The sequence below is a fragment of the Scleropages formosus genome, chromosome 8, assembly GCF_900964775.1.
Source record: "Scleropages formosus chromosome 8, fSclFor1.1, whole genome shotgun sequence".
NCBI classification, from domain to species: Eukaryota; Metazoa; Chordata; class Actinopteri; order Osteoglossiformes; family Osteoglossidae; genus Scleropages; species Scleropages formosus.
Genome location: NC_041813.1, coordinates 30,453,420 through 30,471,519, shown reverse-complemented (window position 1 = coordinate 30,471,519; position 18,100 = coordinate 30,453,420). Strand labels below are relative to the sequence as shown.

General features: G+C 52.1%; 1 protein-coding gene across 1 annotated transcript; it reads left to right on the top strand.

The window, feature by feature from the left end:
• The first annotated feature begins 82 nt into the window (after nt 1–82).
• On the top strand, nt 83–16,633 carry LOC108941598 (protein phosphatase 1 regulatory subunit 1B-like). Its single transcript, XM_018764360.2, has 5 exons — nt 83–1,690; nt 13,979–14,062; nt 14,195–14,270; nt 15,453–15,596; nt 16,467–16,633. Exons 1-5 carry the CDS (start codon nt 1,577–1,579, stop codon nt 16,631–16,633), a joined length of 585 nt encoding a protein of 194 aa, XP_018619876.1. The 5' UTR covers nt 83–1,576.
• The last annotated feature ends 1,467 nt before the right edge of the window (nt 16,634–18,100 follow it).

Sequence of the window (18,100 nt, the reverse complement as noted above, 5' to 3'; positions counted from 1 at the left end):
CCAGATGCTCTGGTTTCTTCCCACAGTCCGAAGACATGTGTTTCAGCTGTTGACTCTAAATTGCCCTTGGTGTTTGTGAGTGAGTGAGTGAGTGAGTGAGTGAGTGTGTGCAGTTGCCCTGTGATGAACTGGCATCTCGTTCAGGGCGTACCCGGTGTCACACTCTACGGCTACGGGATAGGCTCCGGGCCGCCGCAACCCTGTACCGCACAAGCGCTCATTGATAGCGGGTGGCTGGTATTCCCTGGTCATGGGATGAGCGTTCCTGCTGCTGCTTTTGCAGCTCTCAGCGCGCAGCCAGGAGACTTTGCTCTCACGCTGCCACAAGCTCTGTAGAAGTGCTTTGCAAAGGAAGAATGAGTTCCTGGGAGGCCCATGTAAGGCAGGAAAGAGCACATCTGCACCTTACGCTGTCATTTATTTACCTGCACATGTCCCTTACAGAGGGCACTAGAAGGCCAGCAGAAATCCCTCATCGGGGGAAATTGTGCAGAGTTGGCAGCGTGGCACCATCAGAGAAAGAACGCAGAGCCAACGTCGGCTCCGCACCGCCCACACGAATACGCGGCGGTTCAGCTATAACTCCGTCATCTCGCCGTATAGTTGCAACACCCGGTCCAGCAGCAAAGGGGCCCCTTCGTTGGCAGCAGGCGGCCGTTCTCCGTCCGTCCGTTCCGATCGGCGCTGGCGCTCGGCGGGTCGAGGCGCGAGCGAAAGCCGGTGACTTCCAGCCCTGCCGAGACCCCCTCGGTGTCACGATGCTTCCAGCGGGTTCATTTCGTGACTGGACGATTTTCAAGCGCCCGTTCCGTCATCTGCAGTTTTTATACGGACTCCTGAATTAGTCAAGCGCAGCCCTTAAAATGTTTGAAAGTGCACTTTCTTTTCCATTTCTTTTTTGCACGACTGCAGTTCTGTATTGTAAACGTGACTTGAACCAGCTGAAAGGATCCTTGTTCCGTAAATGTTTACAGCCCCGTCGCGGAAATGATGGAATTAAATCTAACGAGGGTGTTTCCTCGAGCGAACGTGTCCTGCGAACAAGCGTAACGCAGATCCGCGCGTTGAAAACAGATACGAGTGTGACATTAATTGAGGGGTTCATTCAAGTCTCATTCACGAAAACAGATAAAAAAAGGGAACTTGAGTCTAAAGTTATTTCTTTACCGATTAAGAATCAGTTGTGGCTTAAATAAATCCGCACGGCCTCCCGTCCCGTCGCTGTCCCCGCCCCCTTCCCTCTACCGCCCTCCTCCCGCTGGGTCCGGGGACGTCCCCTCCTCACGCCTGCAGCTCAGGTTAATAGCGGGCGAGCGAGAAGGAGAGGGAGCAGAGAGAGCTACTGGAGGAGAGGAGGACGCCGACTCCTCAGCAGAGTGCAACAAGGTCCTGCTTCTGCACAAAACAGGAGGGAGGGAGAGGAGGACAGGGGAAGAGGGAGAACGAGACCGCTTCCGGCAGCCGGAGAGAGAGGGTAGAGACGGGAGGACAGAGGAGCTGCGACCGACGTGGACGCGTCTCGTGCTTCGGGGCTTTTCTCCTGGACCCAAGCCCCACGTGGCTCGCAAACGCACCGATGGATCCTTCGGCGCCGACAGAAGTCGGCGGAGAGACCAAGGAGAAGAAGAAGATCCACTTCTCGGTTCCAGCCGCCGTTTCCAGTCAGCTGGACCCCCGACAGGTTGAGATGGTGAGTAATAAGAAAAGGTCGGCGAGTGTTTCGCGTCTCCGCGTCGGTGCAAACATACACGGGTGCGCGTGTGGCTCGCCCCTGTAATGCGCACGCGTACTCCCGACGGCCCCGGGCGCGAGGCTGTCGCTGGCCAGCGACTCGCTGACTCGCTGACTCACCTGTTGTAAACCGTCTGGCAGAGAAGGGACCCCGTTCGGGGGAACGGTACAGTTTACCGTGCCGTTTGTCCTTCTCACTTTCCTCGGTTCAGATAGCGGTGCGAGTTGCAGCGGCTCAGCGTCTACCCGGTGCGATGCCGTTAGTCTACATATCACCATCCCCGTAGGACCGTGGCCAAGTCGCTCATGCACATGGTTAATGATTACACAGCACAACGACGCCGCTCTCTCTCTCTTTCTCTCTCTCTCGCTCCCTCGCTTCCTCGTGTGTCTTTTTTCACCTTCTTTTCTCTCGGCTTCTCTCCTTCTCACTCTTTTTCTCACTAGTTGTGAATTCCGTTTTGTCCGCCCCGTGCCTGTGTCCCGTGACCGTAGCAGTCCGCTCGTTTGCCATTTGTTTGTGTGTCTCCGTCTTGTCCGTTTCAGCAGGCGGGAAAAGCGACAGCCCTTGGCTTCGCGCGCTTTACTCGGCCGGTTGAAAGTGGAACAAAGTGGAACGAGCGCTGTGTCGCATTGAGGCCACCGCTCGGTCCCCCATCCCAGAGACCCGGCTAAGAAAAGGGTCACACGCGGATCATTAGACAGATTGGGGATAGTTTCTGCATAACGTCTTCACGTCATTTGATTTTCCTCTTGTCCTCATGCAAGGCAGGGGGGTTGAAAATGTGGAAGGCGGTCATCATGTTACGTGGACTTCGCATGGGTTACTGGGTGGGGTCCGGGGTGTCAGAAGTTCTTAAGCAGAGACGGCAGTGAGCGTTTAGAGCTTCTTCCCGTCTTCTCGCAGAGGCACAATTGCACAACAGCACACGTAAGTCCTTCCGAAGCCTCGGAACTCTACGTGCACGGTGCATCCAAGCGCCGACGAGCACAACCCTCGTGACGTCCTTGCTTCCGGATGGAGGCGGCCGGGCTCGTTCGTCGGCTCCTTCAGCCGAGAGCTCGAGGACGAAACCGCATGGAAGGGCGATGGTAATTCGGAAGGAAAGGAGACTCCGTTGCGTTAAACGGACAGCACCTTATATAGCGGTGCTTCCTGAAGTGAAGGAAGTGACAGGATAAGGCAAATGTTAATCAGAAGGGTTGGCATGGCAGCCGCTGATAGGGCCACCGGTGTTTTTAGAAGCCCTCCGTTTGTGACTAATGGGCGCTCCCGCTGCTCCCCTCCCAGGTGAGTTTCAAAGCATTTCCCGACCTTCTACGGAAAGTGACCTGAAAGTCTACGCAGAGGACGCTGTGGGAGTTTACTGCTGGAGGGAGGGAGTGCGGGGCAGTACATTGGTGAGACTGATGTCTGGGGAGAGAAGAAAAAGGCTGAAAAGGTGAACGTGACGTGAAAGACGGACCGACGCGGCGATAGGTTGACAAATGGTGCGTGTAGGATAGGAAAAAAGTCAAAGAAAATCGTTGAGGGGACGACTGTGAGTTCAGAAGCAGATACGATCTCAGTAGTGGTGAGTTTTGGAGCCCCTTGGGGGTCATCAGACCCATACTGACAGAGGAGCCATTTGGAGACCTGGACCAAAGGCCCATTCAGCCATGACAGACTGAAACGCAAGCGTCGCTTCAGGTGATAACGTGCAAGTGACCAAACTTCATTACATGTGGAGATTTTAGCCGCTAAGCCAATTCTGGCTCCCTATTTCAGCCCTAGATGAACGTGAATGAACTCAAGTACTGTAAGCTCAGTTACGATTTTGTCGAGGGGCCTCAGTCGTAGAGACCGATGGCTGGGGATGATTCAATATGTATTCACAGTCGCAATGAATAGAAGTAGTGTGCACAATAATTGGAACTGTACTATTTACATAAATCACTAGAATTGTTTGCGGAGCCGTAAAACGGACTTGCAGCAGACCAAGGAGCCAAGAAAGACGGCAGGAGCATTACATCACCGCTATGCCCTTTGTGAAGAGATGTGGGCTCAAAAAGCACAAAACACTTCAGCGGCTTGGCTCTACCCATAAGCACGTGTGTTGCGTGAGTCACTGCGATGGCTTTTGGGTTTTTCACAAGGCGTACGGCCAACATGTAGAATTTATAGGTCATTCGCTTCTCATGATCACTCTTGAGCCCCTATATTCACTCATGCTTGGAGTCCCGGCATCGTAGATAATATTAGAATTGTGCTGGCATCCTTGCTGAGAAAAGGTGACCTTTCTCACGATGAAATTCACACCACCATTTTTCATTCCTTTTGTTCGTGTATATATGCGCATATTTATGTATTTCGTGCGATGGCTCTAATCACTGCACTTCTGGCTGCCTCTCTGGACTTTAACTTCATGAAGAAAATCACATGAAGGAACTGGACACTTATATACTGCATGATAGAGTGCAGCTCCAAAGTGTGAACTCAAATGTGCTTTGTAGCCAGCCGTTGACAGTTATTGAAAAATAAAAGTCATGGTCCAAACGGGTAATTTTTCGGTTAAAACGCAACTCTGCGATTCTGTGTATCTCAATGCAATAGAAGATTCTCTAGAGCTCCAGCTCAGCGCTGTAATTCAGAGTCTGGCAGGAGAAAGTTAGTTTTTTTCCAGAGGATCCGTGGAAAACTGCTTTATTTAATTTCATCGCTAACTCGGTAGTCATTTGAGCACTTTGAAGGACGGCAAATGTTTCTAGAATGTCGAGCTATCAGACTTCGTATCTGTTTACTCTGCCCACAAATTAAACGCAGTCTTGTTCAATAGAGTGTCTTTGTCCAAACTCTCAAAACAACTTTTTTCAAGCAGGAAGCTGATGCAGAGAAATTTAAAGTGACCTTTCAAAATAACGTCATAATTGCATACAGTAGCTACAATATCCATCCTGTATGCGTAAACTGTAAATGTCAGCAATATCTGTAAACCGTATTATTATTATTTGCAATCACATGTCGTCACACGCTGTCAAATGTGTTTGTTTTGCCCTTTGCACTTTTGCAAAGCGCTTAGTCCGCAGCGGCCGACGATCCAGTACACCTGCGCAACTCCTTTCGTAGGCAGGGTAGACAAAGGAGAAAAAAGAACGCACAACAACCTCATTGTTAGTTTATGCACTGGAAAATCTAAACCAAACAACAATTAGTGCTCTCTCCTTGTTAGAGCAGTTGGCTCAGACGTCACCTGGGCAACCATTTAGAGCGTATATGTTTGTGGGCAAACAGAGAGATGCCGAGGGACTGTTGGCACATGCCTTTATCAGCGTAATATCTTAAGGAAATCACAGGACATGCTGATGGGTGGGACATAGAAGACTTTTCCAGGGGAGGGTCTAGGAGGGCCGCAGTCCATCACGGAGTGGGGACGAACTTCTTGTATCAACATGTACTGCGCTGAACCTGGTCCGGCTTGGTTCGATGATCTGTTTCGGCTCGCTGGGAGTGACTTTCCTCCGGCTGCCACACGTGTTGTGTAGACACAATGTTTTCTATTCCCGTTGTAGGTCTGCCGCCTTGTTGTAGCCGTTCCCCGGAAGCCTTCTTTGCTTTCGAACGGAGATCCCCAGTGTTTAGGTGTTGCGGGGATGTCGGGGTGTGCTAGTATTTTTTCAGGTTCAGTATGGTGCTTATGGCAGTCTTAAAAAACTTTATTTAATGCATCACTTTTAAAAGTAGCTTCTCAAAATGCTTTACAGTAAGGCAAAAGATATGTAGGGTACAGTCACAAAAAACAAGAAATACTTTGCAGTGAAAGTCAGCATAAGAATTGTAATAAATTTTCAAAGTTAAACTAAAGCAAAGAGATTATAATACAAATAATAAAACAAAAGACCCCATTCTGAACATGTGGGTCTTTATTAAAAGGATCCCAAAGTAGGAGATTCCCTGATAATTCTGTATAACAGGAGTAAACCTAATCATTCACAGAATGCAGGTGAGCTTGAGGGACACATAAAAGACAAGGGTCAGAGAGGTACAGAGGTGCCAAGTCATGTAAAGTTTTCTAGGTAAGCATGAGGATTTCAAAGTCAGCTCAAAACGGAATAGGAAGTCATCGCAGGGATGCTAAAAGAGATTTGATGTGATGTGGTCTCTTGGACAGGATGTGGTACAGATTCTAGTTGCCAAATTCTGAACATATTGGAGTTTAAGATGGATTTTGAGGATCCAGCATGGAGAGCATCGCAGCAGTCAATTCTAGACAAGAAAGTTGGGTTAACTATCTTTTTGGCATCAGAAAAACAACATGGGATACAGTTCGGCAGTGTTTTTCCGGGTATTGATCCATCATTAACTTTGTATAAGTGATGGGGGTACAAAGAAGTGTGACCTCAGTCTCGTCACAGTGCAGATGTAGGAAAATGTGGGCCACCTAGGATTTAATATCTGAGACGCAGATCAATTGATCGATTAGTCAGTGACTGATCGGGTTGATAGTGCAGAGATACCTACTTTCGTGTCAAGTTCAGTAGTGATGTAGATTTGATTATAATTAACACAAAAATGACAGCTCAAAACATGTGGTTTTAACATGTGACCAAGTAGGAACGTATACATTAAAAAACAGGGGACCCAGTATTGAGCCTTGAGGAACACCAGACATTACATTCCTGTCTTCAAAAGTGAAATTGTTAGGAGAGACACCAAAGCAGTGGTAAATAAGAGAATCGTGAGTAACTTTCACTAGATCAGCTTACCTGCTTTGTAGTTCTCTGAAGCCGTGTTTGGAGGGGTCCTAGAGTTGGTCTGCAACTGTCTGCTCGCTGCTTTACGATTTTTTTCAAGGAAAGGCAAGTTTGAGATACAACTATAATTTTGTAGGTTATCTGGAGATATATTTGTTTTTTGAGCATTGACGTAAGTGATACTGTGTTGAAGCGTGTTGTACGGCATCAGCTTTCAAGGACTCAGTTGTAGACCACAGGGGATTCTTAAAAACATTTTCTGTTAGACCCGTAGGAGTTTCGCCCGCGATGATGTCTCTCGCAGTGTGCCTCTGTAGTCTCTCTTTACAATGTGGTCCCGTGTTCTCTCCATCAGGGCGGACCTGTCGTGTCGAACCTTCAGCCTCCCTCACAAAACTCGGTGGTGTGCTCATTGCGCTTCATACGTCTTACTATATGTGGTCAGCTTGGATTAATTCATTACGAAGCTCCTCCCTACTGCTTTGAGCTGGGCCCGGCTGCTCTTGCTCTGCAACATAAGTAAAATCAAATGATGGAACCATATCCTCGATGAAAAATATCACATTTCTGAAATGTTAGCAATATCCGTTCGATTTCTGTCTTGTTTCACAAACGATGCCAACCGGTAACTGATTCCCGTATGGGAGATCTTGTAGGACCTAGAATCTCAGCCCGGGGAAACTGTCGTCCTTGAACGGACGAAATAACCCGTGCTGCTCTACGGTGTTGACTCAAGCCTGCAGTTTTACATGAGGAACATCTCAGTTTATCTTGCATTCGCAGAAGAAATGTTCCTTCTGTAAACCGGACTGCAAAGTGTAAACAGAAATGTATAACAGAGATAATGAGATTGTCTGGGATTGTGACGTCCGTGTGCGAGAGGATGACCTTAAAGTAAGAACACCGAAGGAGGAGAACAGCTGTGCGAGGGAGAAGGAAACCAGAGCACTGGCCAGTGCCACGACGAGGGGTCTTTCGTACTTTCTCCGAGTAAGTGTGCTCACACCTGTTGCATAAACAGACGGACCATAAATATTTTGGACGCTCGGAGCATCGCTGATCCTGATGATACTGTACACAGGGAAGTGCTTTGCACCAGGAAGCTTCGCAGAAAGACGCCTTCGGCGAGCGTCGAGGTCCGGAAAACATAAAGAAACACGCCGCAGGGGGGCATCGTTTAATGTGACGCAGACATGCGCTGCCTAATTGTTTCCACCCAGTACGTTCTGCGAAGAAACAATGAGGCCTTTGTTTGGTGCCACTGAGTGGATAGAGGTCCACTCCATGATACAAAAATATACAGCACGGGGAGAGGGGAGAGACTCCGTAGGCGGCTGAGGAAGTGGCAGAGACCGCAGGATGTATTTTCTGCGACGGTTTCATGTGACTTGGGATTTCTGAGCTCTCGCTCGGTCACCCGACGTGTCCCAAAAACACCAGGAGCAGCTCGTGGCTGAAGTCAGATAAAAGGTTCATCCTGGATGTTGGCGGCCCAGGCAATGCTGGACCGTCGAGATGAAAGATCTTATCTGCCAAGACATGATGCTGCACCCCTCCCCGGGATAACTCCCCATGTTTTCCCGGAGCGCTCCTCAAAGAGTCTGCATCCGGCACTTGAGACGGCAGGACGCACGCAAGGGTTGACACTAACAACCTGACAGTGATCTATCTGGATCCGGTTCCGCGAGGCTCCGAGGAGAGGGCGAGCATCACGCTGTTGCAATTGCTTTTAGATGCCTCCGGGATTTGGACGACGAGTGCGTGTTTGCGTAACACGCGGATGGTGCGCTGAGCTCGTGCCGTTTACCCTGGTGGAGTTTGCCGTGACCGCGTTTCGCCGTCTGCGGTAACGGTCTCCGGCTCCTCCGCGGGGGTCCGCGGACGTACCCGCGTTCCGTGTCGCTCAGCCGCGGTCGAAGGGCTCTTTGGTCTTCGGACGTTAGCTCCAGCTAAGTTCGTAGCCGCGCGATTGAAATTGTATTCCATCGCACTCTGCTGTACCCTCAATCCGAGGTACTTTCCCTGGATCGATACGGTTAAAAGAAACCAGCCGTATAAATGGGTTAATAACGGCGAGTAGCTTATTGTATAAAGCTAACAGTGGAAGTCTCCCTGGACAAAGGCATTATGGATGGAAATGGAAAAAATAACTGAGCTCTAGACCACAGTTCTAAGCAGCGAGTGGTTCAAAAGCTGAATGTTTAGCCCTTCTATAATTTGTTCTGATGCTACATTTAGATAAATATCACTGAGTGTCGCTGTCTGTCTCCTGCCACTTGTCCAAATCAGGGACGGATAAACAAAAGACAAATCAAAATTATGTTCGTTATGGCATAGGGGGTGCAGTGGCGCAGCGGCGCAGCGGGTTTGGCCAGCGCCTGCTCTCCGGTGGGTCTGGGGTTCGCGTCCCGCTTGGGGTGCCGTGCGATGGACCGGCGTCCCGTCCCGGGTGCGTCCCCTCCCCGTCCAGGATTACGCCCTGCGTTGCCGGGTTTGGCTCCAGCTTGCCACGACCCCGCTTGGGACGAGCGGTTTCAACTTGCGTGTGAGTGTATGTGAATGGTGTAGTTGTTTAATAGAGCTCGTTTGAGTGTATCATGGGGTTGTGTCGCAATGCATCGGTAAGCGTCTGTCATAAAATGTTTGTTTCAAAAAAAGCTACATTTCGATTTAGATGGGAGTTGAGTCACGGTGTGGAGGTATGTTTTTGTTCTCCAGATGACGACCACGCTGTCTGGTTCGCTTTGTCTCCGCTCTGCACCTCCGCATTGACAACACGGTTCGAGACACTGGAACGACTTGTTCTCTTTTTTCAACATTTTTTTTCCGCAGTGCCTACTTTCCGCTTAGTTGGTTACTTGCCGGATGTGGAGCGAGGTCACCGCGCGTAAGCGAGTCACGCCAGTAAGGCCCTTAAAGCGTAGTCTCAACAATATTTCAGCGTGCAGCTGACGCTAATCTGGGCGCCTTAAACGTGTTTGTCAGCACACGAGTGCTGACACCGTAGCCTCCTTGCTCCTCGCATCGGCGGCACCTCGGCGGAGTTCGGACGTTTCGCTTTCAATGCCTCGAGAGCGAGCCAGCAGAAGAATACAAAGCACGCAGGTGAAGGAATGCGCCGGCAGCACGTCGCTGTCGCGCCAGTAACCGAGTAAAGCCGTGATGGACTGGAAAAAAGGGAGATCGGGGGAAAGAGGAAGCGACGAGAGCTGTGGGGAGGACGAGGGGAGAAAGCAAGAACGTCGACGAAAGCCGGAGAGCAGAAATAGACAGAAGACTGGAGGGAGTGGGTATTCTCAGGAACGTACAGTAAGAGGGTGGGAAGGGGTGCGTGTGTTCGGGAAACGCACGGGTATCGGTCAAGGAATAATGAAATCCGTACATGTGATTGAATTATGATAATGACGTTAACTGAGGACAGAAATGGAACAGTCGCTCCTGTGTTCTTTATAAGCGGTAGCAGACAAAGCGCCGAGGCTCTTATTAACGATACGTGTCCAGTTAATAGACCTGGTGCTCCAGGGTGAGATGCGTGATTTTTTTTTCTTGGCGGGGAGAAGCTATGGTGTCCGCGCTTCGCTTTGCAGGCAGGAGCAGCAGATTTAGTTGAGGCTGTCTCCACGTATAGGCCGTGCAGGTTGGGGCAGGGGAGTGCGTAAGCATGAAGAAGAGAAACCTGGGGGAAACTCAGTCTCTTGATCCACGCTCAGCCAAAAGCGTTTCCCTGGGGAACTGTCTCAGTGCCTTTCCAGGCCCACTTCCGCTCGCCAAGGGGATCTACTACGGTACCCTTCAAGAATGGCAGTCCTCCAGCTGTCGCGGAAGGGCTCATGTGTCGATTCGTCGTAAATGGATTCGTGGGTATTCCCGAAAAGTACCGAGAAGCGCACTTCGTGATGCGTGACCTGCATCGGGTGTCCGTCGCGTTTGACGAACGGAGCTTGAAGCAACGACGACACGGATCCGGTAGCGGCTGCGGCGTCGGAGGGCAGCAGAGGACGGGTTGCATCGAAGCGACGTATTCGTCTGCGTACGAGGAGCCGTTCCCCGGAGACTTCGCGTTGCCGTTGCCTTCCGTGGATGGGCCGTATGGGGCGCGTCAGAGCAGGAAACGGCAGCGAACACGCGGAACCGCATCCGTTCGGAGATGCGTTCAAGGCTCCCGATAACAGGCCGCGTAGTGGAACTTTTGATACTTCGACAGTCGGGACGTTGTGCAGCTAATGCACATCCGGAGAGGATTGATCTCCGTAGCAACAGGCTGCAGGCTTCGGAGTCAAGCGGTCTTCACCGTTCCAAAAAAATCACATTCCGCCTGTCATGCCACTTATGTGGCGCAAATAAAACAACAATCTGGATATTGATGGTGTACAGGCTCCTCTTTTTCCTTCAGCTTCATAAATAAGACGCTAAACACACAAAACCACAAGACAGCCTTTTATGCCAGATTCCGTGCTCTCTGGAACTCTGCGGTGCTCTGCGGAGGAGGCCCCATGCGCCTTATACCGAGCTCGAGAGGGTTCGAACGCATGAAAAGCTGTTTGTGGCTCTTTATGTTAGTTTGAAACCGCACGTAACGTTAACCTGATGCATCTCCTGTATTTATTAAGCATCTAACCACATCGCCACATGTATAAGCTGTTGTAAATCATCGCCGACGTATTTCTCCGGTGTGTAGATGTGCAACTTTGGACTAAGATGGAAATGTACATATCCCGTCCCTCCTGCTATTTCCAGAGGAGGCTTCGCAGAGTACCTTTTACCTCTGGGATAGGCTCTGGACAACAGTGACCCTGCCTTGGACAGGCAGTGATCGATGATGGATGGACCATACTGGCGCCGAAGGCCTCGCAAAAACCGACAGCCGCACGTTGACTCGGACAGCTCCGTGCAAGGATGAGCTTATTTGAGTAAGAAAGTACGGCCATAGTAATCTCTCAGCGCGAGCCCTGGCAAATGAGAAGTTTACGGCTGGACTCGCGTAACCTGGATGCGGGGCAACTCGGGGCTGGAAGATTACAAGGGGCTGTCGCGTCATCCGGATGCTTTCCCGTCATCCGCAGGCCGGAACCCAAACGACGGTCGCGTTGCGTTTCGCGCACGTCTCAGTAAGACGCGCGCCGAGCCGAATTGGACGTGGCTGACTCGTTCGTCAAAGATTGCGTCTTCCGACAGGCGGGGCGTCTGACGCGCGGCGGGTCTCCGACTCGGCGACGCGCGCGCGGCTTTGGGAACGCGTGCCGTTTGAAATCGTGGAGCTTGTCAGAATTCGCACAAACAAATGACCGCGCATCTGTTCTCGATGGACACGTGCCGGTTTCCAAACATGTCAACTTTGCCAGTTGCCTGAATCCTCCTGCTCTTTATTGCAGGCATCCTGCGCTGTGGAGCGCTCCGCAATACAGAGTCACGGGAACGTGTGACCGTACACATTTACACACATTTAACCCAAATAGACCCAGGACCTGGGTTTGAATCCCTGCTCCTGTTGCAGTGCCCTTGCGCAAGCTACTTGTCACGTCCACGCCCACAACGCAAGCGACAACACCTGACTCCGCACCAGCTCCCGAGTAATCGCTTGCCCTATAAAGACCCTCTCCGGCTCCCGTACCGTTGCGGAATCTCATTTGGGACAACCGCCCTTCCTTGCACTCTTACTCTATTCACGATCTCCGGTTTTTTGACTCCTTGCTTCGTTCTCCGACCACGTCCACGGATCCTCGTTCCCGTCCCGCTCGCCGGTCGACCGACCCTTCGCCCGTCCCTGGTTTTGAGAACGTGCCTCTTCCCTCGATTTCAGACGAACAAGGCCGCGCTCGGGTTCGGCCGTCCCGGCTCCCCGCGTTCCGCGTGACGGTACTTACCGCGAACTGATGGAGTAAGAATGCCCCGCTGTTTAAATGGGTGAATCGCTGTAAGCACCGCAGAATACAGACCCGACGTCGTGCGTCACTTTGGAACAAGGGTCAAATGCGTAAACCGCAGCCCGAATGACATAGGTTCCACTCCTCCGAATAGGTGCTTTGGCGAGGCCTTATTCCGCCGAGAAACGTTCTCCGCTAGAATATTCAGTGTGTAAATAGGTGACACTGTAAGTAGATTTAGATAAAGGGTTAGCTTAACAACACAATATTAAATAATAACAAAATGCGCTTTGCGTCTCATAAGCACTCTGGCACATTCCTTAATAGCTGCGGCGATTATTTCCGAAGAGGCACTTTTTCATTTTGCGGATTACGAGGGCTTTGTGAGCGCCGATGTTCCTGACCCCGGAGCTCGAATGCGCCTGAATGGAAAGCGACCAAAGGTCGCATGCCAGCACCGCTGGAGCGAGGTTGCTTGGAAACGAACAGGTCTGGGGTTGGGGGTGTGCCTCCAACGGCGTGCTTCAAGTGTGAGGCCAGACCGTTCTTGAGGCCACTTTCTTCTTCCAGCTTTTCCCAGTTTCTCGCTCTCTCATTAGCACTTGAGACTTGGCACAGGGGCTCCTCGCTGGCTCCGCTGGCTACGGGACTGCGCAAAACTCCGCCGTGTCATTTTCCCGTTCTGACCGGGAACGGAATCCGGACCCAGCCAGCGGTGCGAATTGCACAAATCAGCTGATCCGATGCAGAACCAGAAAACATCTGAACAGGGGTGGAGAACAGCCTGACCGAAAAAGAAGAGAAAAAACAGGACAACCGTTGCCATCGATGAGCCCAGCTGAGCAGAGATAAACTCAGTCTCTGGATAGTATGGTCCAAAGTGAGGTTTAAACGCGGTAACACCCGGGCGTGGGCTATTTTATGGCCTCGCACAGTATCCGATGCGTGCGGAAGGCTCCGGTCCGCCTCTGTGTTCTCGTGCCTGCGGTGAGACGACCGGGGGCACGGAAACGTGGCACGTAGGTGTAGCCTCGCTCCAGTGGGATGCCATACGCTAGGAGCTCGCGGTGGCCGGCATTAGGCTGAAGAACACAGGCGGACGATGTCCGTGTTCCTCGGGTAAATGAAAAGTAACAACAAATTAAAATAATTTGAGGGGGTACGGTGGCGCAGCGGGTTGGACCACAGTCCTGCTCTCCGGTGGGTCTGGGGTTCGAGTCCCGCTTGGGGTGTCTTGCGACGGACCGGCATCCCGTCCTGGGTGTGTCCCCTCGCCCTTCGCCCCGTGCTGCCGGGTTAGGCTCCGGCTCCCCGCGACCCCGTATGGGACAAGCGGTTCAGACAATGTGTGTGTAAAATGATTGACGATATCGTGGTGCTACAAGCTGAAACTGGACCAGGGATCGGTGTAGAAACTGTTTTGTTCTTATCTTTAATTTGCTCTTCGGAAACTTTTCCATCGCCAGCAGCAGTCTTGCACTTTTCAACTCAAGGCTGCCGTGGTAAGATTCGAGTCTGAGTTACAAGAAACGCAGTTCGCAAAGCCTTCGAATCCACACACGCACACGTTATCGCCACGATCGTTATCGTGCAGAAGTGCTACTGACTAATTCACTCTGACGGTTCTCCTTGATTTCTATCTGTGCGTTCAGATCCGGCGAAGGCGACCCACGCCCGCCACCCTGTTCAGAGTTGCCGAACAGCCCTCCCCCGAGGATGACGGCTCCACCCACCAGGTTAGATGGCCTGGGCCCCTGGGCTGAAATAAATAGTTCTTCTGTTGCCTGTTAAAGAGTGAAGTGTATGCGTTTTGGTATTTTCTTTTACATGATGTAATAGTTGCCTTGTTTTTGTCCCTCTCTTTGCAGTGGATCGTTGGAGAAAACGGCGTCCTTAAACCCAAGCGCGTCAACCCCAGCGTGTATCAGCCCCCATCTCTTAAAGGTGCCCCTGCTTCCTCCACAGCACGCCACACAGTGAAGAGTGTGTGTGTGTGTGTGTGCGCGCGCGCAAGGGCACGTAGATCCATCTCTGTGGAAATAAAATCGGTGCCTTTGCCTCCTGAGTAGCTACAAGAACCGGTGGGATCCTGAAGAAAGTTGGGATTTGCCCAAAGTCATTACACTTGACAAAAATTGGCTGTGATTACTGGCCTCTTTCATCTGGGGTTTCATTTAGTCCTCTAGTTATTACTTGAAATGAAGGCGGCGTCACTGGGATGTCCACACAAATATGACCAGAGTGTGTGTGTGTGCGTGTGTGTGTTTGCACCAGACCATTGAACTGTCCCAGCGCACGTGATGTCTTTTACCTTGTTTTTGCTCTGCTTAGTACAGTTACTCTTATAGAGGAATAAGTAAGTCTGTCTTGAGTGTGCATCCGCGTGTGCGTGTGAGCGAGCGAGCGAGTTTGGGGGATTAGAGGCCGCAACAGATGTGCGGAGAGCGTGAGGCCGCACCGCTGCGGATCATCCAGGATTACACCACAGCTGCAGACCAGACATACTCGGCGTATCGGACAGACCTAAACAAACAAGCCCCCTCCGTCTCGCAAGCCCGCAAACAACACGCGTAACGTATTACGCATTCTTCCGCCCAAATCTGCCGTTGATAACGTAACAGCAGTTGGAGGACAAAGTTTCCCTCTGGCAAAAAAAAAAAGACTCAGGACGCAGGTTCGACAAGTGCAGAGTATCTGAAAAGCGGAATCGGTTTCACTCCGATTTACTTGGGAAGGACATACACGTGTTGCGCGATGAGCAAGCGACCCGTGAGCCTCGCAAGCATCCCAGAGACTTTGTCTCGGTCCCATCGGTCCCATACCTCGCGCAGTCTCCTCTAACACCCACCGCTGGAGCCCTGGGGAGCGGTACAGGGTAGGTTCACAAGGCGCATGAGGAGCAGAGGTAGTGAAAACTGGGCAGAGGGCTGGACAGAAGCACCTTGGCGTCAGATGTTTCTTTCCAGCAGCTGTTGATGTGACTGTGTATCTGCCTGCTTGACTGTTTACTTATTGTATCGTAGCCATTTACTCTGCAGCGTTACTCAAAGTCACGCTGGAAAGCAGTCGTGTTCACGGGACCGAAGCGTGGTAAAATGTCCTCTCCACGTGTCCGTTCGTGCGCAGCCGTGCAGCGGATGGCTCAAGCTCACATGCAGAAGCTGGGCGCCTGCCCACCTCTGGAGGACCCCTGCGAGGGGGACGAGAGCGACGACTACCTCTGGCTGGAAGAGGAGGGCGAGGTTGAGGAGAGCCCCGTCCTCGGAGCCGGTGAGACGGGAGGAGACTCCTGCGTTCCGCACCGTGCGAACATCGCGTCGGCTCCCTGCCACACCGACACGCCGGGACACGGAAACGTGCGAAGCCCGCCCGGCGAGAGACCCAGCCCCTCGCTGTTGTCCGCTCTAGTAGACACACACTTTGAAGGGCATCGTTCGGACGGTACGTGCTACGATGCAGAGTGCGAACGCACCTTACGGAGGACGTTCTACGCGTTTGAACGATGCCGCGTGTTCGCGGCTGGTGCTGCGCAGAATTCCGAGGAAAACCTTTTTTGCTAGTTCTTAAAGGGTTAAAACACGGCTTTCCACACACAGCCAGCAAGACGAGCTGAAACACACTGACGCCGATACGTACGCACGGAGTCAAACACGGAAGCACACATTATTAACGCTGAAATATCGTGCGGATGGGGGGTGCGGTGGCGTAGCGGGTTGGACCGGGTCCTGCTTTCCGGTGGGTCTGGGGTTCGAGTCCCGCTTGGGGTGCCTCGCGACGGACCGGCGTCCCGTCCTGGGTGCGTCCCCTCCCCCTCCGACCCTTCGCCCCGTGCTGCCGGGTTAGGCTCCGGCCCCCCGCGACCCCGTATGGGACAAGCGGTTTCAGATGGTGTGTGTGGACACCGCAGAGCGTGATGTTCTATAGCCTGTACACACCGAACGTTCTATCGCTGGATATGGTGTCGTGAACACAATTACTTCTGTACACTCCTGTGACAGACGAAATCACGGTGTTTTTTTTCCTGTAAAATCTTCAGAACTTTGTTGAAGGTCATGGAAACGCCCTTGTTTCTAAGGCAGCTTCCTCGGATGGACTGGTTGTTTCTGCTCAATAACATCACGCCATCTCCCTTCTCTCCAGGGCCTCCGGCTGCGACAGATGCTCCGGACAGCCAGTCCCGGCAGCGGAGGAGGTCGGGGGGTGCTGCGGAGCTGCCCGAAAGAGATAAAGAGGAGGGAAAGAGAGAGGCTGATGAGGAGGAGGAGGAGGAGGAGGATGAAGAACTCAGAGGGAGAGCAAGTGACTGAGGGGAGGGGAGGGGAGCGGGAGGGGAGGGGGGGAGCAGGAGAGGAGGCAAAAAAACCTCAGAATTGAGGGAGGGAGGGAGGTGAAAAGGAGTAGCGAGGCCTCAAAGAGAGAGAGAGTGTGCGTTTGCGTGTGTGATTCTTTGCATGAATGAGATATTGAGGATGTGAGCAAACGGTCGCAAGAGAAGCACGGGGCAGGAATAAGCCTTCAGAACCTAAAAATAACCCTCTGCGAGCTGGTAAAGATTAATTCGTCACACAACAAGTGCCCCCCGTGTCAACGCGGTCCGGTCGTCGGTGACCGCGACGTGACTCATGGCGGCTCTCTCCCGTCTCCTTCTTCCCGGAGGATCGTTCCTTAAGTGCTCGTCCGTGGGCGGCGGGAGGAAAGGAGAATAAATAATGTCGCCGGACAGGAACATAGACGCACTCCTATCGCCCTCGCGACGCCGCCGTGACATCGACGCCACGCGACCGCGTCGCTTCCGTGCGATGAAAACGTCTTAAGAACGTTGCCAGTTCCTCTAGCTCTCGGGGGTCAGATCTGCTTTGGAAGACTTACGTAGTAAAGGATAATCCCCAGATAACTTGTGCGTTATGAAGCAGACGAAAAACGCTGCCCTGCTGGGAACGACTGACAACACAAACAACGCTGGACTCTGACTGATCGATCCGTTGCATAATGTCGCGCTGACCGTTGTACCTTTGGCTGACGCCCCTCGCACAAAAATGCGCCGCTTTGCCCCAGGTTAAGTGCGTCCCGTCGGAAAAAGCGTCTCGCTCTCGAGCGACGGGCCGCCGATCCGTCGCGTTCGCGCCACATCCGCGCGTTATTAATTTTGCCGACGCTCGCATCTCGGGGACTCGACCCGTCGTCGGGGCGACGCGGACGTTACATCGCACACGAAAGCGCGTTAGTTAATGTGTGCGGAGTATCGCTTTGGATGGGGACTCCGACAAAAAGCAAGGGTGAGGATAAGAGCAAAGTTCAGCTCTTAACTGCATTAACTCCTCGCTCTTCGGAGGCGGGGATTAGATTTTCGTTTTCTTGGGTCGGGGTACGGTACGAGGGGGAACGACGGACAAATACGAGAAACGCTCTTCTTTTGCGTAACGCGCCGGAGCGTCAGCCTGCAGGAGCCGCGGGCGTTTGAGTACCCGACACCTTTAACGCTTCGTCGGGACGAAGCGCTTCCCGTCTTTCGGAGCCGACTCCGAACGGTCTGCAGATAGGATAGAACTGCGTTTCTCCGTGGGAGCAGTTCCCCAAACTGACACGAAACTTTCAGCGGCCTTGTTTTCTCCGTTTTCCCATCTCTCCGTTGGCGCCGGTCCGCACTCGAGCCTCATCTACTTATTCCTTCAGCTCACGCCTTCTCCAAAGCAACGTACGCATTTACGCTAGTTAGAATGATTTACGCTTGTGCACAGCTGGCAATTTTTTACTCTATAAATACATGGTAAGTT

Excerpts from the sequence above, each read along its gene's own strand:
- LOC108941598 (XM_018764360.2), top strand. The coding sequence starts at position 1,577 with ATGGATCCTTCGGCGCCGACAGAAGTCGGCGGAGAGACCAAGGAGAAG. Across the intron at positions 1,691-13,978 it reads ACCCCCGACAGGTTGAGATG|ATCCGGCGAAGGCGACCCAC; the intron begins GTGAGTAATAAG and ends CTGTGCGTTCAG. Across the intron at positions 15,597-16,466 it reads GAGCCCCGTCCTCGGAGCCG|GGCCTCCGGCTGCGACAGAT; the intron begins GTGAGACGGGAG and ends CCTTCTCTCCAG.